The sequence below is a fragment of the Lycium ferocissimum genome, chromosome 2, assembly GCF_029784015.1.
Source record: "Lycium ferocissimum isolate CSIRO_LF1 chromosome 2, AGI_CSIRO_Lferr_CH_V1, whole genome shotgun sequence".
NCBI lineage: Eukaryota > Viridiplantae > Streptophyta > Magnoliopsida > Solanales > Solanaceae > Lycium > Lycium ferocissimum.
Genome location: NC_081343.1, coordinates 62,513,349 through 62,536,949, shown reverse-complemented (window position 1 = coordinate 62,536,949; position 23,601 = coordinate 62,513,349). Strand labels below are relative to the sequence as shown.

The 23,601-nt window shown below is 33.7% G+C and overlaps 3 protein-coding genes across 4 annotated transcripts; 1 reads left to right on the top strand and 2 right to left on the bottom strand.

Annotated features, from left to right (window-relative positions):
- Positions 1–7,830: 7,830 nt before the first annotated feature.
- Positions 7,831–8,965, bottom strand: LOC132047847 (uncharacterized). Its single transcript, XM_059438826.1, has one exon. The coding sequence runs from the start codon at positions 8,626–8,628 to the stop codon at positions 7,948–7,950; it is 681 nt and encodes a 226-aa protein (XP_059294809.1). The 5' UTR covers positions 8,629–8,965; the 3' UTR covers positions 7,831–7,947.
- Positions 8,966–12,568: 3,603 nt separating this feature from the next.
- LOC132048294 (uncharacterized) lies at positions 12,569–16,756 on the top strand. Of its 2 annotated transcripts, none has more exons than XM_059439201.1 (10): positions 12,569–13,025; positions 14,086–14,181; positions 14,800–14,884; positions 15,067–15,188; positions 15,323–15,347; positions 15,443–15,526; positions 15,598–15,627; positions 15,708–15,813; positions 15,900–15,964; positions 16,356–16,756. In XM_059439201.1, the coding sequence occupies exons 1-9, from the start codon at positions 12,933–12,935 to the stop codon at positions 15,961–15,963; spliced, it is 705 nt and encodes a 234-aa protein (XP_059295184.1). In that variant the 5' UTR covers positions 12,569–12,932; the 3' UTR covers position 15,964; positions 16,356–16,756. The 2 variants fall into 2 exon arrangements, with proteins under 2 accessions (XP_059295184.1, XP_059295183.1); XM_059439200.1 differs by having other exon boundaries at positions 16,346–16,756.
- A 528-nt stretch (positions 16,757–17,284) lies between these two features.
- LOC132046648 (elongator complex protein 5) lies at positions 17,285–23,246 on the bottom strand. Its single transcript, XM_059437345.1, has 9 exons — positions 22,942–23,246; positions 22,760–22,852; positions 22,499–22,665; positions 22,342–22,388; positions 19,959–20,028; positions 18,596–18,822; positions 18,350–18,439; positions 18,116–18,191; positions 17,285–17,959 (listed from the first exon to the last, which is right to left on the bottom strand). Exons 1-9 carry the CDS (start codon positions 23,106–23,108, stop codon positions 17,766–17,768), a joined length of 1,131 nt encoding a protein of 376 aa, XP_059293328.1. The 5' UTR covers positions 23,109–23,246; the 3' UTR covers positions 17,285–17,765.
- Between the last annotated feature and the right edge of the window lie 355 nt (positions 23,247–23,601).

Genomic DNA, 23,601 nt, shown 5'->3' with positions numbered 1-23,601 from the left:
ACTTGACCGAATACAAGAAATTACATTTGAAGCAAAATATTTTCATGAGGAACAGTCAAGCCTAGCATATTTATTCTCTTTGCAAACATTAGTGTAAAAAGCTGAGCTGTATTTTCTTTTTTTTCCTTTCCCTCAGTACAGTACCGTCGAGTCTACGTCGTCTGCTATACTCATCTGTCGTGACATTGATCTTGAAGCGTAGAATTTGAAAAACTTAAAGCATTACCACACTCGCTATATTAAAAGTGTATCACACTCTCCTAGTTAGGGGTGTTCTAGAGTTAAAACGACTTAATTCGGTTTTAAATATCTAATAAAATAATAACCATCGGTTTTGGTTATTGTCGGTTTGATTTTCAATTTATGACATTCTTTCTTTTATTAAGACATTGAGGGAAAGACATGCTTTTAAAATAAGTAGGGTTTTTACTTTTTAAAATTAAATTAATAATTAAAAAGGTATAAAATATCTTTAATTATTTATGAAAAGTTAATATTATACATATAAATAATTATAAATTTTATGTATATAATTATCGCTTTGGTTCGGTTATTTATTCGGTTATTTTTTACTATAACCATAACCAAACCAAACCAAATATTATCGGTTTTTCAAATTTAAAACCAAACCAAACCAAATGTCGGTTGTTTTATTCGGTTTGGTTAAATTTTCGCTTTGGTTTTGGTTTTAACCAAAACTGTGAACAGCCCTACTCCTAGTATCTAGAGTGGAAAGACCACGTGGCATTCCAGCGTAGCGAGTGTTGTTGTAGTTGTTGTAGTTGGTACTTGCGAGTTGGTGAATAAATTGACCTCGGGTAACTTGCCGACACGTGAATGTTCAAGTGCCGGCAAGGATTTACCGGACCAAGGATATTGCTTCTCGTTCAACTATGTTGTTGTCCATCCCCTATTAATGACAAACTAATTAAAGTGGTACATAGGTTAAAAACAGAAAAAAACACAATTTGGGTCCCTGACTAGCATGATTAGATTCCCACTAAATATTTGATAATGGAGTAGTTCTTGTACTCTTCCATTATTATCGACATCAATTAGGACGTTTAGTAACTTTTTCCCCTGATAGTTACTCCTTACTTGTCACGTTTGCTTTTTGAGAGTCAAAATGTATGGATTTTGATCAAGCTTTTAAGATGTTTTTCTGCATCATATTAATATCAGAAGAATTACAATTTATAGTAGTTTTTCTATAGTTTCCGAATATCGAAATTTTAGTTTTTAAATATTGAATTAATTTAGCTTAAAAAATTAGTCAAATTAACTTTCGAAAAACAAAATGTAACAAGTAAGTGAACAGACGTAGTATATAGTTTGACATGACATAAAATTTAAAAAAGAATTGCATTGTTTTAAATTTTAAACATATTGTATCATTTGTAAATTATAACATTTATATGATCATAAATATTTTGTCATTGAAAATTATAAAAATGTACTAGTCTTTTCTTAACAAATTAATAAGAAATTTTTTCTAAAAAATGAAACGGAACAAACAATGACATCAATTTTCTTCACGACTATAGTTGGGAAAACATTACTAATTGCCCCTAAAATACAAAATATTTATCCATCCATACCCCCTCCCAAACTATTTTCGCTTCTACCCCAAACGGCTGAAAGTATTTACCCGGCATATCCCTCGGCCAAACCCCTTCCTCTTCGTGATACCATCGCAGTATATTTATATATCACGATGGTATCATGGAGGACTAAGAGAAGGACTAAAACAATCCTCCACGATACCATCTCGATATATTTATATACCATGATGGTATCATAGTCCTGAGGAGTGTCTCATTGAAGGACTGAAGCAGTCCTTCATGATACCATTATGGTATATGTATATAAAACGATGGTATCATGGAGAGTTGTTTATCAAGATCAAGCTGTTCTTCATGATACCATCACGGTATACGAACATGATCATCCATGATGGTATTATGGAGGACTAAGAGAATGACTGAAGTATCTTCTATGATACCATTTCGGTATATTTATATATCATTTTGGTATCATAACTGAGGATAACTGGGGGCATTTCAAGTAAATATTTTTAATTTTTTTGGGGTACAAAAATAATTGAGGTATGAATGAATAATTTTTTTTTATTTGAGGGGCATCCGTGATTTTTCCCATTACTGTTTGATGACAACTCAAAGGAGTCGCCAACTAAGAACGAAAAGGACACAAGTAATGAGATTGGTTTGGTTGAACTTGAAAAAGTATTCATAAGTCATGACTAGTCAACTTCCATTCACAACGTCGTACGTCAAATTATTCCCTGATAATCTACGTATTTATCCTTATCATTTCTCCGACGCTATTTTTTGTAATTAATTTAGAAAAGATAATACTCCCTCTGTTTTAATTTATGTAATTTGATTTTCTTATGAGTCCGTACTAAAAAAAAATAACTTCTTTTTATATTTGGAAACACTTTACCTTTATGCAATGATTTATAGTCACACAAAATATATGTTACTCATTTAGGACCACAAGTTTAAAAGTCTTCTCTTCTTTCTTAAATCTTGTGTCCAATCAAATGGATTCACATAAATTGAAACGAAGAGAGTATCTTTTAAAATTGAAACAAGTTAACTTAAACTTCTCATTTTATTTCTAAACAAGTTTCTATAATAGCTCAATAAAGATAAAAGATTACAAGTTTCAGAATGTTCATAAATACAGGAATATTATGGCATATTAAAGACTATAAATTATCCTTTTTATATTAATCAAGTTATATCATATAAATTAAAATGGGTGGACCATGGAGGCACGGAGTACCCTTTTTCCAAACATCTAGTAGAGAATTTCAGAAAAAATACTCATTTGCTCTAAATGAAATATTATTGTCAAGAAATAGTACTCACTAGTTCTTATGAGGAAATAGTATTCATTCCGTTATGAATGATCAATTTGGGGGATAAAGATCAAAATCCAGTTTCCAGTGCACGTGTAAATCATTTTTTTGCGGAGTTTTTCAATCAAATTTTCTTTCCTCATATTTTAAATCTTTAAAATTTGCCCTTCGACTAACACCCATGGTTCCGGTTCGAACCCACGAAAAATTTTAAAAAAAAAAAAATTACTTAGATAGTTTAAATTTAAAATTGAAACAAGTTAACTTAAACTACTTATTTTATTTCTAAACAAGTTTCTATAACTTTGATAATTCCTTCACAAAGTTATGCTCCGCATAAAAGTTAAGATTAAAAGAGCGCACAATAACTTTGCGAAATGTTCATAAATAAGGCATAAGTATTCAAGAAAAAAGTATTATAATTTTTAACTACATGCATATTAAAGACTAACAATATTAAATTATCCTTTTTATATTAATCAAGTTATATCATATAAATTAAAATGGGTGGACCATGGACCAATGCATCCACAATCAAACTTTAGGTCCTTTTTCCAAACATCTAGTTTGAGAATTTCAGAAAAAATACTCATTTTATTTCTTGCTCTAAATGAAATATTATTGTCAAGAAATAGTACTCACTAGTTCTTATGAGGAAATAGTATTCATTCCGTTATGAATGATCAATTTGGGCGATAAAGATCAAAATCCAGTTTCCATGGGTGTACCGAAGGGCAAAATTTAAACATTTCAAATAATAGTTAAATTTGCAAAATTTAAAGACGTGTAAATTAAGGCATTGACTCTTCAGATTTCTAAACTATATAATTACATATTTAGAGAGAAAAAAAATACTATAGACAGATTTAATATAAACATTTAGGAAACACTCAAACAAGACATAGTCAAAAATATAAGTACTTTTATTAGTGAACAATGACTATGCCAAATCGATAGACAGGCAAAGAGAAAATGGTTCTGACAACAGGTTTACGAATGCTTGCTGTTGATACATGTGAAAGAATGAAAAGTATCAAATCCAAAAATATAACAACTGAAAAACTGTTGGATTATTTTATAACTCCATTTAAAAACTCTAAATACTAACAATGTGGAACATGTGTATTCTCCGAATGGAATTAATTGTCAGGAGACGGACTTAAATACTGAAGAGAAGATCAAGATTTTTAATTAGTAAATCCAACATTGATTTTGCATTAGCAAAAAGAAGCATTTAATATCTTGTAACACAGCAATAAATCAAGCTATCAAGTCTAACTCATTGCCGACGTTTTTCTTTGCCTTTAGCTGGATGCTGAGCATTGCCCATATGATGTCTTAAATTTTAGGTCCCAAATGTCAAGGTACTGGGCTAAGAAGTACGTCTAATGAATATGTTAAAGCAGCATAATTAATTGTCATAAACTTAATAAAATGATATTACAAATTAGTACTAATAATTAATAATTCAGTGGATGTTGTATCACAAAAAACAAAATCATAGAAATAATAGTATACCAAACTATTTCAACTTGTCATAACGAGCCAATAAAAAAATGGAAACCAACAATTCCAATCAAAAAGGAATTCCATGAATTAGTTGATTGAGTCACTATCAAGTTATTGAATCTTTTATAAATGATCACATAATAAGAATGAGGAGCAAGAGGAAAGCATAACTTTTCAAAGGCTCTGCAAAGAAGAAGAAGAAGCAGTAAGGTCATAGTTTTTAAAAAATTAAAGATATTGCAAATAGGTGTGTTCAAAGGGAATATCTAATGTAATTCCTATGACATTTAAAACTCTTATATCTAGCCTAAAGGGCTATCTTTTTTCAACCAGCTCAGTGTGTCCCTTACAAAACGACCATAAGTTATTGGAGATTTGATTGAAAGATGAGGGTGTTTGCTCTGGTACAAGTATAGAGTGTGATTTATGTTTCCTTGAGTGTAATCCAACGTGGGATGTATCAACTACAAATCGATGTGTTTGTCCAACTACTTCACCCGGTTTAAAATAAATATCTATTTAGCCATTTGCATAGATAAATAACTCTTAAAAGGGTATTTTAACTAAACTACCCTTAATCAAATACTTTTACTACCTAATTAATATAGTTTCGTAATTACATAAAAACTCACTTATCTAAATAAGAATAAACTTGAAAGAAAATAATTAATTCGTTCTTAATTATGTAAGTGGACACTTATTTTGAACCAAACTAAAAAATCTAAGTGAACACTTATTATGACCAGAGGGGGTATTTGGTTTATTTACGTTATGCCCACATAATCAATAATTTAAGGGTTTTTTTTTTTTTCACACCCACATTTAATAGCTTTGAACATAGAGTGTTTGTCTAAGCACTCCTTAAATTTCTCATTAATTAAAACTCTATTTGTTGAAATTAAAAAAAGAAAAAATTGAGAAAATGTACTTCAATAAATGATATTTTATGTTTTGAAACGTCAAATAGCTTAAAATTAAGTATAAGCTATTAATATTTTCAACTAGACGTAATATAAACGTAGCGAGCCAAAAAAGAATTTGAGTAAAGTTGGCCTATGGATACTACCTATTTGTTTAGATTGTGGACTACATAAGAATTACATTCGATAACCGGTTTTAATCATGTTATTTAAGTTATATTCAATTTTTAAAATTATTATTTTACTTATACTCAGAGTCCCTATTGACGAATTTCAGACAAAAACTTGTCTGCTCCTCCTCCTTTTTCTTCTTCTTCTTCTTCTCCTCCTCCTCTCGTTCTTAGTTGTTGTAAAACCAAAGTTGTAAGCAATGACCAAGACATTGTTCTTCTTGTTGGACTTGGTTACTCATTCCAGCTCCAAACATTCAGCTAATCAATTTCCAGGATTCTGTTCTATCTTACAACTCAAGTTTTTGACATCTGCTTTTTGAATTACTTGGATGAAGATAGTTGAATATATACCCATGGATACATGACGATAAAGTGACCCTTAAAGACATAAATGTTTTTCAACATAAACTTGTCCATTATCCAATATATGGTGGTCTTAGATCCACATGTCAGTTGGATGAAAAAATACAGTGGAACTTATCAAGAGTTACATAAATTGAGATCCAAAGTTAGGCTTGGTAGTACAAATTTCAGCCATAAGAGTTTAGAGTTTGGGACTGTCAAGCTAAATATAAGCAATATGCCGAATTGTCTCAAGTTTGCGTTTGGCAAGCCCTATTTCAATCTCATATGTCTTAAGTTGATTCTGATGCGATTAAACTTACAAAAATTATAAATTTTGATTATGCCTTAAATAAGAAGCTTAAAATCCGCTATCTGTGCATTTGGCCCAGACTACACTGCTAAATTGCTCCCCAATCTATTATTTAGGCTGCAACGTCCTCTCCATTATGCTACTTGCTCTTATTTCGTCTTAATGTTTCACATCTGTTCTAATGTCCTTTATTTTATCTGTAGCCAAATTTTCCAGTGACACCATAAACCACATTAACCGACAATTGGATAAAGGATCTTTCTGTCCTTATAAAATAAGTAAATCTTGGTGAATAAGTGAGAATTGCAAATTGAATGGGAAAATAGCAAATGAAACTTTAACCAATAGTTAACTAATCTGTACAATTAAGATTGTAATTGCCTTTAATATTTTTTAATTATAATGACAATTTGCAAAAATTAAAAATAATTAACTTTACCTCTAAAATTACCTGATAATGTATGATGCACTAAACTTAAACTCATCTGTAATAAAACTACCAGTTGCTTTTAGTCCTGCCATCCAAAGCAATAACAACTGCTAGAAAGTAAACCCATTCTTGTCAAAAGGCAGGAAAAAATTAAAGCAAACCCATGTAATTTCATCGTTCTCTCAGAAGAAACAATTAAAATATTTCAATATAAGTCATAAGCAACCAACTACGACTGCTATACTTTTGTCTGCAGTCTTTGACAGAACAAAGAAAGAAACCAAATTCCGAAGTACGAAAAGTTTTTATTCTGCGGCTCACATGCCTTTATTCTTTGACTTTTGGATTGATGGTCCAACTTTCACCATTTGCAGATCTTTCTTCCTCATTCATCTCCTCTCTACTCTGTTTGGAAGCTTATCCTCCGTAAATCTTAGATCTTCTTTTGCTTCTTCATTTCTTTCCCTTAAAAAAATATTTTTTAGTTAAAGATGTTCTCCATTTAGGCTTGTCAGTTATATTTTTTATTCTAGGATTACGGCACTTTCATGGAGTAAATAAATTCACAATGAAACAGTCAGAGCGACATAAATGTCCTTGAATAACATGCTTGCCTAACTAAAAATGAAATTTCATGCTTTGCCTAACTCATCATTTCATCTTTATGACTGCTTTTGTTGCTGGGTTTCATAGAAATAATGTCAAAAACCTAATTATTTGTCAAGGTTAATGGTATTTTTACCTTTCTATTCCTCTTTTTTTTTTTTTCTTGAAAGTAATCGACGGATTTAATTTGTCTTAAATAAATGATGGAATTGCTTGAGAGAAGAAGGAATTAATTTTAAAGTGTTTGAAATAGAAAGAGTTAGGCAAGGAAGCAGCATAAATCTGGAAGAGGAGAGAGGGAGAGAGAGTAACTGGGTGGGGCTGTAACTTGGCCCATTTTTTGCTGAAAGTGTGACCCAAATCCACTTGGCGAAATACAAATGGAGTCTCATACAAGTATTGTGCCACGTAATAGTTGTGGCTCGTACAAAAGAAATTTCTCTTCCAAGTACATAGAATCCCAGCATGTGCCACAAACCAATTGCACAAATAACAAAATATTAAAGCAGAGAATGGGACACACACTGATAGCAAATTCTACCTGTTCTTGCCCAAAAAAGAAAAAAATAGTGTGGCATGAAAATGAATTACGTCCATTTCCCTGGCCCCAACTTATTCTTTCCTCAATCTCATTCTCAACAATGTCATTGTAATTGAAAAAAGAAAACTAATTAAGGATCATTTACTAGTAGTACTTAAAAATAATATCGTTACACTAATCAATCGTCTCTTCTTGGCTTTTTCCTTGCCAATATCGTTACACTAATTAATCACCTCTTCTTGTTTTTTTCCTTGCCACTTGAAAAGATAGAGCTCAAACCAAACAAATTTGCTGGAGGGACATTTAATACTGAGTTGATTTTAATCCCACTGCTGTATGGATTACTTGGAATCTTTCTCAAAGGAGGTTTTTGATGATGACCATTTGAAAGAGAGGAAGATGATCTCTGGGAATTCTGTTTATGCTTCACACTTGGAGTAGAACCAGTTGAATTACTTCGAGATAAAAGTGCCAAAGGACATAAAGTTCTTGCATAACTAGTACTACTGCTACTACTATTACTGCGCTTGAATCTCCAAAATGACTTTGAACTTTGTTTTTCATTCGAATCAAGAATCCCACTTTTCATTTTGATCAATTTTTCATTCTTGAAACTCGTCTCATGGGGGATGACCAACTTATGACTTTTTGTTAGTGGCTTGTTGGGTGGAAGAGTTGGAGGAATTTTTCTCTTCATTTCAATGGGGAGAATTTTACCATCAAAGAAAAGCTCATCGGCTGAAGAAGATTCAAGATCAAGGCTTTGATGAAACACACAAAAATCAAAATCAAGACCAGAGTTAGAAGAGGATGAATTAGTTGATGGAATTCCAGCAGTATCTGTTTGAGAAATGTCGTGCGAGAAAGAGATACGAGGACTCGAATCATCAGAACATAACTCAATCGCCATTGTAATTGGCTTCAAAATATTTTGTTGCTTGCTGTAAAGAATTTGAAAGAACAAGTTGGTCGAAAAGATCAATTTAAACAGATGGGGGGGTCGTAAAGGAGGGGCCTAGCAAAGTTTGAAAAGTCCAAACCTAACTAATAAAAATTGCAACCGTCAAACTGACCCCATGCATTGGAAAAAAACAAGTTTGATTAATTTATTTCCTAGGAAAAGTGGAGTGTATTATTCAATTTTGCTACACGAAAAGCTCGGACAAGGTGATGAAATTAGTACACCGAAAGGCAGGATGATTAGTGGAGAAGTAAGAAGCTTGAAAAGAGGGTTATGAGGATTTGTTTGGAGACTTCATAATTGAATCGATTTGACTAATATATACACGGTAACTGCGTAAATTTATTTTTATGAAATCAATACAATTAAATCCATCGTCGCAGACTCGCAACATTCCTCCTATTTTTTAAAATTAACTATATCATTATCTTATTAATATAGTTAGTTACTTGTGTAAATCGAAATGTTTTACTAACTTTTTACATTATTAATGGATTCTGCAATAGACCCTTCTGGTCTTGTACATTGAAACAACCTTTAAAAATGTAAAGTAACTTGTGATCGATTTTTTAGAGCTACTGGAACATACTTGTAAGCATACGAGAACTAGCTGCTCTACTTTCCCTTTCTTTTTTAATGGATTCAGATATTGAGGTGTAGCTTTCGCTCTCTACGATTTTGCTAAAACTTGTTGAGCCTGTGTGCCTATGCGATTATTAAGGCACACATATATACAAGGAAATATGGTCATATGCCCACTTACAATTAAATATAAGAAAATGATATTTTCATATGTTTTGTGTGTCAATTTTAGATCTTTTATGTATGGAGAATGAAGATTTCTCGTAAAAAGGACATAAAACTAAAAATATTTTATAAAGGATAAGAAACCAATTGACCCTGTACCAATATAATTGGTTTTAAGTTAGTAATGAGAAAATCATGTCAACCTGCACCTCGGTACCTTGATCCATTTCCAAACAAAAAGGTTAAACAAAAGTCCTTTTCTCTTCTGTTAAAAAGGTCGAAACATCTCTTGATGGTTATCACTTTGGCAGAACGTTTTAAAAGAAAGGATCCTCCTGTGTGCTTTCTTATACTCACCGTTCTTACTTTTTACCCCACCATTTTGTCATTTGAGCGTACACAGAGAAAGCAACTCCTCAGCATTCGGGTGTTACCCCATCATTAATTAAAGGTTTCGGATATAAATTGGTAATGCATTTTTTCAATATGAATGACAGTTTACTCCTGTTTGGCACTTTGGCGTACCATTAGTCGAACAGCAAATTTTAGATACTGAATGATCAAATTAGAGAACTCCATTAAATATCAGTTTCACATCTTATCACTCTTCAAATATCCCTTTCCTGTCACTTGTAGCCCCATTTCGTTCTTATGAATAATAATAACACTTTCAATTTTTAATTCGGACTTACTTGACACCTTCAAGTTTTCATTTGGACATCTCATTTTTTGCACAACACAAAATTGGATGCATTAACTTTCATGAATCCTCTCAATCAAAAATTTCTATATTTGCACATGTGATGACATTTTCCCAATTAGCATCGTTTGATATGCTCCTCAGAATAAGGCAACTTTTATTTTGGAGAAAGTTTATTATTACAAGTGAGACATGACATGAAGTACTATTATACAAAACAATGAAACGTGATTATTACCCAAATCTATGAGACATGACATGATGTACAAGATTATCCAAAGCTCCCATAGGTTAATTCGAGCAATCTCGACACACAGCCACAAACGAGCAGAAGCGTAGATTTTACTTTTTAAAATATCAATGGAAAAGAATAGCCATTACCCTAAAATTAGCTTCTCTGAAGAGGATTACATTGTTGATTTGAACACGTGAAATCTGAAGTCTAGCTTTGTAATTTCTAAACTTTAGACATTTACCCAAATATATTCCGTTCAAAATTGTCAACTTCAAGCATTTGGATCTGAAATTAGATTTGACAGTCCCTAGCTTCAAACTCGTATGTACAAATTTCAGACTTTAGATCCTTCCACTTTAGTCTCGCTTGTCTGGAATTTGATTATGAGACAGCTGGACATTAAATACTTTGTAATTTTCGGCCATTCTTTTAACAACGATGCCAAGCGATTATTTGTCCAGTTGCCAATAGAAATTATTGGATTAGTATCAGAAGGTTTGAATTAAATGTGAAGTTATTTGGACAGTTTTAAGGCACAATCGTGTTAAATATTTGGACAATTTTAAAGCACAATTGTGTTAAATTTTTACTTAGTAAGTTATGACGACCCGTTAAGATTTTGTGGCCAAATTCTGGCGATTCGTGGGGATTTATGACTAGACAAGTTTTCCCTTCAATTTGAAATGAATCAAGATTTGTGACCAAATTCTAGCAATCCATTAAGATTTGACCATAAATCCTAGCGACTCGATAAGATTTGTCACGAATCAAGTTTTGGCCATCAATTTGAAAACCTTGACGATTTTGCTACATAATGCTGAAACCAGATCCATTTTGGCATAACTTTTAAAAATGAAGTCAAAATTTAAAAGTGGCACTAAAGATGATTGTCTTGATCTCTTTCTGAATGAAATTTTCGAGATGAAAGGAGATATCACGAGAAGTTCTTATCTGAGATCAACATGAAATAATGCCCGACAATACGTTTAAGAAACAAGCTACTCCAACTCTCGAATCACGAAAAAATAATTTGGAGAGAAGAATCAAGAGAAAACAAAATTGTATCACTAATTACTCTCCTACTATCTTATTCTTCGATTTTATTATTACATGTTGTTTCCTTTGCGTCGGTTATCGCATTATTAGTTGCTGCTACTGTTCCTTTCTCCATTATTTTCAACATGCCTTTTTCACAACTAGATTTAATTCCTTTCCATACCCGTTTTTGATATGTTTTACTGGAGCCAAGGGTCTATCGGAGACAAGCTCTCAACTAGGGGTGGCAAATGGGTCATTTGGGCTGAAGTTGGGCTAATCAAGATGGATTAGCCCAACCCTGCCCAAAGTGTATTTGGGCCAGAATGGGTTGGGTCAAGATGGGCTAAATAATGGGCCGTAACCCAACCCGCCCAAGTTGATTCAATTCTTTACAATATTCATAACTTTTAAATAAATCAATATTTTTTAAAAACAAATTATAAATTTATTTTTTCAAGCTATACTCAAATTTTGACACAATGCATCCTCAATTTTTCATATACAAAATTTTGACAGATTTTTTTAAGCATTGAGCAAAAAAATTTAAAAAATAAAAATAATTTTTTTAAAAAAAAAAACATAAAAAATTAAATTTTAAACAATATTTTAAAAAAATATATTTCTTTTAAAAATAAAAAATAATTAAAAAAATGATAAATGAAGATTCTTATATTTTGTAGTGTTAGGTTTTGTAAATAAGAAAAAGTATAGTTATGTTTTGTAATAAAGAGTCTTAAGTAGCTTTATGTCATTTTTTTCCCAATAATGAATGGGTCAATTTGGGCTAAAGTAATGGGCTGCTTTGGGCTACTTTGGACAAATGGGTTAAGTTGGGTTAGCCCATCACAATTGTATGTCATGCCCAAACCCATGAAAATCTGGGGGGGTCAATTGGGTCTGGGCCAAAATTGCCACCCCTACTCAACCTTCACAAGATAGGGGTAAAGTTGCATATACACCACCCTCCCCAGACCCACTTGTTGGATTACACCAGGTTATGTTGTTAAAAAAATATTATTCTCTTAATCATCATAATAATACAACCTATTTCAATTGAACTACCCTGAGGTGGAGGACTAAAGTGGGCCAGGTGGATCAAGAAATAAAGGCGGCAAAATCGGAATGTTCAATTCAAGGCCCGTCTCGTTGCTACATCAGCAGCAAAATAACAAACAAAGGGCATATCTCATTCAACAATGTGACCCAAAAAATGCAAACAAAACTCTGCCGCTATAAATAAAGGCAGAGAAACTACCATCGGCCGGCCAGTTGGAGGAAGAGCTCCACCAATAAACGCCGCCTCCTTCTGGCTTTCTCTCATTGTTAAAGCGTTACGTGCAATGCACAATAACTAAACAATTTAAACAAAAACCTCTTGAAGGATTGAAAAATAAAAAGGACAGACCGGTGCACAAAGCGGGCCCCATTCAAAGGGTATACATACAAGAAAAATAGAATCCACTAGACGCTTGGGAATTGGGAGATTGAAAAATCAATTTGATATATATATATCAGGTGACATAATTTAGGAAAATGAAGGTGAATTGGGAGGTTAAGGATTGTTGTAACCATGACCAAGTCATCTTCCTTGTCACCATTGGTGTCTACATCGTCTGCATTTTTATAGTAACCTTCTCTCTTTTAATATCTTTATGTAATGTAACGGTTTTACTATCATGGAAAATGCCACCTTTTTTTAGACGAGCCAATAATTTGTTTTCCTTTTTAGCACCTCGATTATTCCAATTAGTACATGTTATCTCTCACTAGCACGGTACTTGGTAATTCTGTTCTCCTGTGATTTTTTTTTTTTTCCACTTTAAAATTAAGGTCACATCCTTGGGTGCTAGACGATTCAATAATTGACAAAGCATAAATTAGCTCATCTATTATCATTTTCAATTAGATTTTTTTTTCATATTAATTACTAAGTCGTGGTATATTAATGATGCATCTAGCTTGGTTTTCACGGATTTATTTAGCAAGAATTTCAATTGGCTGACATAATTAAGGTGCGAGAGCAAGTATTTTTCATTAGGCAGCTCAAACTGTTACAACCGAAGTTGAATACTTCTACATGTTGAAACTTAGTCCACCAGCTTTTGGTTCAAAGTCACTGTGAAATTGCATAATATAGTTCCTAGGAAAATTGAGTAACCAAACTTAATTCAGAAACCTGCAGCTTTTCAATTATACAATACTTCTGTGGTTATCAAAAAAAATTATACAGTACTTTTGTCAGACACATGTTCCATTTCATCTATATGATTATGACCACGTCTTATATGTTGCTTGGACTCTTCAAAAATGTTGACTGGTGTGTGTCCGATCCTCCAAAGGTAGTATGTTTTTTGAGGATCCAACACAGGTGCAGCAACCTTTTCGGAGAATGAACAACATATAAGATTTGAGTTGATAAGGTCATAATTCATCAGCTTGCATTTTTGACTCGTCGCTGGTCTTCTTAAGAGTAAGACAAAATGCCAAAGTTTGCATGTGTTAACAAATGCAATACCATGTCATTTGCAAATAATCTGACAAGATTTTGTTGCATATGGCAACTTCAAAGATTGTCCATGTGTAGAAACTAACCAATTGTTGTTGTAGTTCTGAGATATTTTCTATTTGGGTCTTCCTTCAAGATTTTAATATTCATTTTTCTTGTTTCTTTTAACAATTGAAACAGTTATGGAGAACATTTATTATAACACCTTTCAAGCTCATTACTGTGTTTCTTCATGAAGTAAGCCATGCAATTGCTTGTAAGCTCACATGTGGTGAGGTAATATCTCCTCGGCAATTCTGTAGATATAAATGATTTAGGAATTCATCAAAACCATCTGTACTTCTATATCGATCCAATTCCATTCTACTAAGTGACAGTCTTTGGCTTCACCTCTATATATATGTATTGCAATTTAGTAGGATATGGTTAATCGTTTCGCTCTTCGATGTTTAGATAGAGAAATTTAAGATGTCAGTTATTTCAGAAACTCTAAGTGAGACTCAATTTACATCACATGTTAATATCCACTTTGAACTGTTGCGCAAGTCAAGTTGAACCTAGACAATTTTCCAACGGAGTATTTGCAGATGAATTTGACCTTCTTTTTTTGCTTTTAGAAATGTACCGGCTCAACCACAGTCACTTGTCAAGTCAGACAAACTATTTATACAACATGAGATTCACTATTTACACTAATGGAAAAAAATGAATTGCCTTAAACCCTGGTGTCTTGTGGCTTGTGGTGAATGATAAGGCATGGTTTGGTTGCTGCTTCATGCTAGATGTGACATGCAGAGTTGGTTCCCCAGATCAATACAAGCTGATAATGTAATAGATAATTTATACATTAGTCTTAATACCCTGAACAACTCTTTTCCGGGTTTATTAGTACAGGTGGTGGGCCTAGAAGTTCATGCTAATGAGGGGGGAGTGACACAAACGCGTGGTGGGCTTTCTTGGGTGATCTTGCCTGCTGGATGTAATTACCCTTCCTTGAAACAATTTCCAATACACCTTTAAGCGCTTGAAGTATCTTGTTGAGTTCCAAATTAATATGCATTTCAAGTTAGCACATCCACTGTAATTTGCTTTGTTTACTTAACCTTTTCTTGCACTGACTATTGTTGTCCTCTTTTTTGCTTTTTCTCTTTTTGCCTAAAGATCTGGGTTCGTCTTTTTGGGGAATGGTTCTCATACTCGCATCGACAAATGTTCTCACCGCAATGATAGCTGCTGGCTGTTTTATTGCCGCTTTGTTTATCGTGCTCTTCCTTGCAAAAAATGTATGAAACTAAGCAAGAAAAAACTTGCATGTATATGCTGAATATGATTGTAGATAGTCAGGTCTTCAACTTTATTCTACAGCAACTTTTACTTTTTACCTGTGTAGTCTAACTTGCTTTACTTTCTTGAACAGTGGACACTTAGAGGACTTTGCATCGGTTTGTACCTCCAGGATCCTGATAAGTTTTCAGTACTTGATATACAACTGCTATTTTGTCTTCACTCATTGATCGCAACAGACTGGATTTTCCAGGATTTATCATTTTCATTGGTGGAATTTGGGCTATGCAAATAGAAACGGATGTTCGTATGCTCCGTTATGTTATTCTCTTCATAGGTATGAGCTCTTAGTCCTTTCTCCATTCTTTTTTGTTGTGTTACTTATAAGGGTTCTCTCATTTACTGCAGGTGTTATGAACAGCTTGTTTTCAGTATATGGTATGAAATATCCTTTCCATTTACGAAATAAGAATTCTCCATTGAAGATGTCACATGGCCTAACAAATATGACAGTGCAGATATCTATGATGATTTAATATCTCGAAGAGTGAACACAAGTGATGCTGAGAAGTTTGCTGAACTTTGTCCGTGCTGTTGTGCTGGTATTTTTTGGGGAGTCCTCTGGTTAGTCATAGTTTCAGAGAGAAGCTGATTTTTTTCTCATAATTTTGTGTTCATTTATTCTTCACTTACTATGGACAATTTTATAGGGGAATGATATCTTTTGCATTTCTTTTTGGAGCTATGTACCTTGGACTTGCCCTTTTATCTTGAGGTATTTTTTTTGCTGCAAACTTCCACTTTTTATCTCTAAGGTTTTATCGGTTCTCTCTGACGGGTGTTTTAAGGGCTTTGTATATGGCCTTCATTAATTCTGAGTATTACTTGTAGTTTTTTGTTCACTTGTAGTGTGTTCAGTGATCCTTTTTTTTAAAAAAAAAAAAAAAAAAAAAGGAAAGAAAGAAAGGGAATTGCAGTTATACCTGCAAGTGTTAATTCAGAAACATGGAAGTGATGTTATGAGAAAGCTTGATTTGTTCTTAGGTTCTCAGTGACTTGTATTGTTTTATATTCTTCTTTCGGGCTAGACTTCTGTGCATCATATAACTTTTCGTTATGTCATTTCCTCTGAATCTGATTATTTTCACCTTTTTAGGTTTTTTCAGATGGGTTAACATCCTTACGATATGGCGGAGCAAAATTCCTGTCGTCTCATCAGTCTTTCGATTGGCTGTTGTACAGTATTTCATTAACCTTAGATGCGACATTCATTTTTGTCCAGGGGTGTACTCTTATCATTAACCAAGTTGGCACATTCTTTTTATCCCTATTAGATGGGGTTAGTACAGTTATGACTTGTATTTGTATAGCAAGATCAAATACCATGGCTTCCAGATCAACTGATTCCTTGGCTAAATTAGAGAAATAGAAAAATGTTTATGTTTATAAGTCTTGATTTCACTGTAAATCAGTGAGTATAGTTGTTTGATGCCTGAACATGACTTGTTCCCCTTGTATTTTGCTTAACTAGATTCAAGCGAGTGTGAAGAATTTGATTAGTTTTCCACTGCTGTTATGCTTGCACGTAATTAAGACTTTTGACGGACAACACTTTCGGCTTTTAGGAATTGGAGTAGTTAGACCATCCCCCTTCTTTTTTACAATTGATTCTTTTGAAATGCTACCAGCAAATTTCCCCGGTGCCGATAATTTCTCGTTTTAGCATCTGAAACGAACACAATTGAGGGTTTATATTCCAAATTGGTTCAGCAAAGGACTGAAACTATGCACCCTCATTCTAACAATAATATCCTAGACGACATATGCATCAAGGAACTTCAATATAGAAATACTTACATTACTCCAAGATCAATGTTCCACTTCACTTACCAAGAGTTGAACCAGGTAACAACTGAGATTTTTAGTCATATCCTTTGTTCTGATTTAGAGAATTACAACTTAAAGAAATTTTGATGGAAGTTCCCAATATCTCTACTTTGTTTTCAGAAAGCGAATCAACCACTGTCAGATTAGCTCCTACTCTGGACAAATAGATCCTTTAATGTGCAATAAGACAAGCAACTGCGGGATGAAGTAGCACACGCCCAAACTTCGGGTAACATATGTAACAAACTAATGTATGGTCAAGTCATACAAGTTACAAAGCTGTTAGACAATCATAGATAAGCAAAATAATCCCGTTGTAATCCCACCAGTAATCCAGTCGGAAAACCCCCAAAGAAACTAACCACCTTACAAATGGTTTGATTCATTCTACTCCAACCCCTTGTACCCTTAATACGAGTGGTCAAAGGTACTTAAAGATAAGTTGCACTAGTTTGGTATCAACTAAACCTCCTACTTAGCTGGACATGCCAGTCAACCTATAAACTTAGAGAGGTCAAGAATATTCCATTGAACCGATATGTATAAGTATATTACCAGGAAAATATTTGGGACATGGACTTGGTGATGCCAGCCTGACCTTTTGACATAATTTAGATTGTAAATTGGTCGCAAAGAGCCTTCATCTTATAAATCTGGTATACGGATGTTTGAAAAGTGATGATACACAATCATATGTCCAAATCATCATCAGGATCCTCATCTGAATCTGGCATCTCATCATCTGAATCCCGAAAATATATTATTTCACCCCTCCCAGAATCCTCCGTTGTTTGCGGTTTCTCAACTGAAGCTTGTTTCTCCTCAGTTTCACTTCCATTAAGGGATTTGCGACCATCATAGATTTGAATGGGTTTACCAGTTCCTGAAGAGGCAAAACAACAATTTTTACTTCCAAACTGAAAGACAAACAAGTGGAAGGAATGAGAAAGTATCTTTCTGCACTGAGTTTTCATTTTATCTTCAGAGCAGACGACGAAATATACTATGATCACAAACTAAACTCGAGGTCCATGCATACCTTGGTGTTCAAATGGGAGTACGACTTTCGCCCTGTCCAATCTCTCCTTCTCTGACAGCTCTAAATTGAATTGCACCTATCACAAAAATTAGTTTTGACATAAATGTAAAATGATCCGACTTCCAATTCCTCCAAAAATCAGTGCATGTATCACAAGCTGTATGCTTGCACCATTCAAGGAAAGGGGAAGAAACTATTACTTCTACATTAGGTTTGAACAGCAAAATAACTCACCTTAGGAACAAGACTTTGGGCAGTGAGTCCATCTACAGAGGAAACTTCTGTAAATTTGATGCCTGATCCCTCAACATAAAGTTCTTCCCTCTAAGAATAGATTTTTAACAGTGTAAGATAAAGTGTCTCTGCTCTCTTAATTTGCAACGGAATAATAACGTTTCCTTTTTCTCCTATTCTTCTTTTTTTTTTTTTTTTTTTTTTATTTTTTATGGGTCGGATGGGGGAGGGGTTGAGGAGGTTTACCATCACTCTGACACGTCCATTTCTGCGTTTAAAGCGTACATGAAACTTCCCCCTTTTAAGGCACTGTTCCACCATCGGGAGGTCCTCTGAGGTGCTTCTCTGTCCATTTGTTCTTTGAACTATTGGTTCCACCTCCGCATGCATAGTGGACAAATATTCAAGAGTTGCAGCCACCTTGGCCTCATGAAGGTCCACATGCAACAAGCAAAATATGCATGACACCTGGTCTGCAAGCAAAATAAAATAGTTTAGGCAACTTGTCGTGTGCAAACAAGAACAAGCCAAGACTAAATTGGTTGCCAAAACTACAAAAATCACATTTTTTTGGACAAATTCTTCCATTCTCAAATTTCTCCCTCCTTTAATTTTTAGAAATTTTGCTGCGTGCAATTTTTCAGTCAAGACAAGCATTTCCACGTTACCTAACACCTTTCAAATAGGAGATCAAGGTGAGCAATTGATAGTTTGAAATCTAACCTTCGAAAAATGTTCATCCTTATCTAATTCCAAAAGTTACTAAGTGAATGATGAATAAAAGGATTAGCCTTTGTAAGACTTTGGTTTTCTGATTTCTTAGTGCAGACAGTAACATCAAAAAGACTCCGAGAATCGAACTGATGAGAACCTTAAGCCTATCTCAAAGATCAGCTAATACAAATGAACCAACTACATTAAATGCACCTTAAAAGAAAAAAGAGTTCTTAGGCAAATGATAACAAAGCTTCTTCAACCAATGTGTCTTTTCCAGACAGAAGATACTGGACACTGTATTGATACCAAGTAAATCTGTTAGCTACGAATTGCAATACAAAGGAATGATCATATGCAAACTACATTCAGCAGTTCAATGGCTGCTGCCACCTGGCAATTCAGATTCCATTTGGGCTCTGTTTGACAGCATTAGCAAAGCTTGTGGAATTCTCTTTTCAACTTTCTAAATGTGTTATTCATCATGCTTATGCCAGGTAAACAAGAATAATCGATCATATGTTTCCATGAAACATCCAGACAAAGCAGGCAGTGATAAATAACAAATTACAATTTGCTATAGATAGCAGGGGCACCACATAGAAATCAGAACAAAGTTATGAAGGCAGCATGACATCTCCTAAAACTTACCATGACAACTGCATACATCTAGCATAAGGAAAATTTTGGTGCCCAAATCTGGGAGATGCAGATATCATGAGTTTGCAAGCAGGAATATCTAGTAGTTTAGGTTAATCTATAATTATGGCCGGGAGCTTATAAGAAATGGAAGCCAATAGCAAATCTTGATTTCATAGCCAGTCGGCCAAACATTTGCACCACATTTTTCATTAATAAGCTACAACATATGATGGCCAAAAACAACTGTGCCTACCATGACTGCGAAGATGACTTAAGATTCTTGCAACAGAAGGTAGAGATGAATGACTCAAGATCTCACTTACCTGGAAAAAGAATTAAAAAGTTAATATGATGGTGTTAAGAGAAATGGTGGAAGCAGAGAAGGGAGAGATTTGTTGTTTCAAATGAAAATATGCAAATGTTCAAACTGATATCAACAAACTTCTGAGGATTAAAAAGTTATGCATGTCCAAATCTTAATGCAGAATGCAGTTAGCCTCTTCCAACAACTGAAACTTAAAGTAGTTCGCTTCTTCATTATATTATCATTGCATTCAAATTAAATCTGCCTTAGTATCTATTTGTAATGATAAAACATTTAACTAGTTGATTCACTGCTATAAGCAATCAACTAAAGCTTTAGCATTTCTAAAGTGAGTAATTTTAGAGTTAATACTTAAGTCCAGCTTTAAGTGGTCAGTTTTTTTCTTTTATTTTGTTTTATTTCTTCACCTTTTGGTGACGAAGAAATTTTGCATTAGCATTCAGATGAAACATCAGAACATAATTTTACCCATAAAAAAAGGAGCATACTTCTACCTAACGAATAAAGTAAGTTATAGCCAATAAATACTACCAAAAAGCATCTCAAAATGTACTTGTACCTAAAATTGTCGATCTAGATATACTGCCTCCACTCAACCATTCTCAAGAGAAACTATTAAGTACCATTTTGGAGCTTATAAACTGATCTAAGATGAAAATGAAATATATCAGCTTTCTTTTGAGAAGTTAATCAGACAAAGTAAGACTGGTAAATCAAAGACTTCATCATGCTCAAGTAAATGGATTACTATGGCGCAGTGAAGCTCCAAAAGCAGGTGCACGTGCCATGGACCATTGCATTCTAAACAGACTTCAGTTTCACAGAGCTAGTGGTATTATTTTGAGTGAAATTCAGTTTCACAGAGCTAGTGGTATTATTTTGAGTGAATAAAGTATTATCTAGAAATGTGAAGTCCAGGTCCTACATAAATTATGCTTCACCTCCTATTTGGTGAAGACAAGTAAATAAACTTAAAAGAGGTGAGAAAATAGAACACCATATTACAGTGAGGTATAACCATATAAATGCCTTCATCAATATAAATCAGTTTCTGCACAAACTCATTGTAAAATATCTCAATACGACAAACTGAAACAGTTCTTCTGAGTAAAAACAGCATGGTTCATTTAAATAATTATGCAACTACTTAGGAACCACACCTTATTTACTTTCCATATGGTGAATAGTTAAATCAAGAATGATAAAACTAGAATTCTCTAAAAACAGCATGGTTCGTTTAAATAATTATGCAACTATTTAGGAACCAGACCTTATTTACTTCCCCTATGGTGAATAGTTGAATCAAGAATGATAAAACTAGAATTCTCTGAACCTAATCGAGGTCTATATTAAGAAAGTTGACTAAGCAACTGATGTTCAACTGCATATACAGAAGATTTTACTGTTGTGGCCAACTAGACGCGACAATCAGTTATATTTTCCATAACTTGATACATTGTTGAACTCAAACTTATTATGCTAGAAAAGTTCTATGGTTGCATTGAGCATCACTCCCAATGCATATCTCCGAGTAGATCAGTTCGTGGAGATGATAAGAGCTGTCAACTAATGGATGGTATAGCCACTAATGCAAATCTAGGCACGGCGGATTGTAATAAAACAAAATAATAGCTCTGATTCAGTACTGGATGTATCAAAGTAGTTAAAGTAAGAAACTAGAGAAGTTTCCTCACATAAAACGACTCATTACTGAGTGTGGATTCACTAAGGGACAGGAGAACTTTCATGACTTGTAAATGGAAAGCAATGCAGAAAAACTAAACTAAGAAATATCTAGGAAGTTTCCTCAACAAACGTGCAAACAGTTCTAGCAGTCATAGACAGCAGGACCACTAACGTACTGACAAAATGGAAGGTACAATAGTACATTGTACATTAAGGCTGCTGATTGTCATGTTTTCTAAGTGATTCATATTTCCTTTTTTTGGAGAAATGAATAGAATAAATTTTCATCCTTTGTAAAAATTGATGACTAAAGGCGTAATATGCTTTTTATCTCGGTCAGGCTTCCCATTTTGAGGTAACAAGAAAAGAGAACCTTTTATGTGAATGCAGGACCAAAATTTCCTACACAGGGTCCGAGAAGTTCCCTTCAACATATACTAACTACAACAAACTACTTTTTGATTGCTTCCTATCTAGTGATCACTCTAGACATCTTCGCAACAAACTACAATATTCAGATGTGAAATTCAAACCAAACATTCCAAATCAATGAAGAAACCACTTAATACATAAGCAACATCCACTCTCAGCTCACAGAACCAAAAATGACATTAAGTAACATTACCGAGTCTATTGCAACTGCAAATCTCCCTTTTCCCTCTTCAACAATCTCTGCAACAATTGCAACAAAAAAGATCAATTTGAATTTTACTAAAACACAACGTAACTTTTATCCTTAACCTTGCAACTATCCAAATTAACAAAAAATCTCAAAGCCTTACCTTTTCCAAGTTCAACAATCGAAGACAAAACCTTGTCCAATTCTTTCAAGTTCTTACATAAACTAGTTTTCAGAACGCTCTCTTCATACGGATTTCTTAAAGTTCCTCTCTCCATCAACTTGTTTTTCCATCCAAGTGGATCCGAATAGCAATCTAAAACTCTTATCCTGATTTGCGAGCAAAATTCAGTACATAAAAAAAAAATCACGAATTTTATTCTCATAATTAAAAATCACACACTAAAAGAAGTTAGTTTCTAACCATTTACTTGATGAAGAAACGTCGAAACCTTTATTTTTCAACACCTCAGCATAGAACGATGGAGGCCGAGATAATGCAACCAGCACAACACCTCTGTATGAACAATCAATCAACGAAATTATCACATTAAAAAGTTTGTTAATAATTACTACTTAATATATTTGGTGAAGAAGTGAACTGACCGAGATTGTGATTTACCGGCGAGAATATTGGAAGTGAGTTGTGTAAGCACGTGATTGAAGACGAAGGAACCGAGAGGTGTATGGATAGTATCCTTTATAGTAAGAGCAGGAGCGTGTTCTCCTTCGAATGCTCCGTCACGGAGAGCTCTGCTTATTGTTTCCGCCATTGTTGAGAGCTGCGAATTCTGAAATGCCGGAGATAAACCCTGGGTTTGAACAAGTTTGGTTTGCTTATTTTGGCCCCTTAGGTTTTGATGCTATTCACTTAGACACCCTATATTTTTTTTTTCTTATTCCTACAGCACAGGGTTAGTTATCACAACCTTGCAAATTAAAGCTCGCTTGTCTTTTAACCGTTAAAGGTCTTTGTTTTGTTTTGGATAAAGAAGAAAGTAAAATCTATATCTATATCTATATATAATATAATATAAAGCTAGGCATAACTAAGGTGATGTGGCACCTCTCTATGGCCACCATTCCTAATTATCTTTTTTCTCCTTTTTTTTGAATTTTTTCCCTTCTCATTTTGCTCCAAAAATATCCAAATAATCTGATTCTTTTTACTTTCCCTTATTAATTAGAATTAAAGTCCCCTAAATAAGATCTTTAATATGTCAATAAACGGGTGAAGACAAAGGGTCCCCACTTCCTACTTATTTT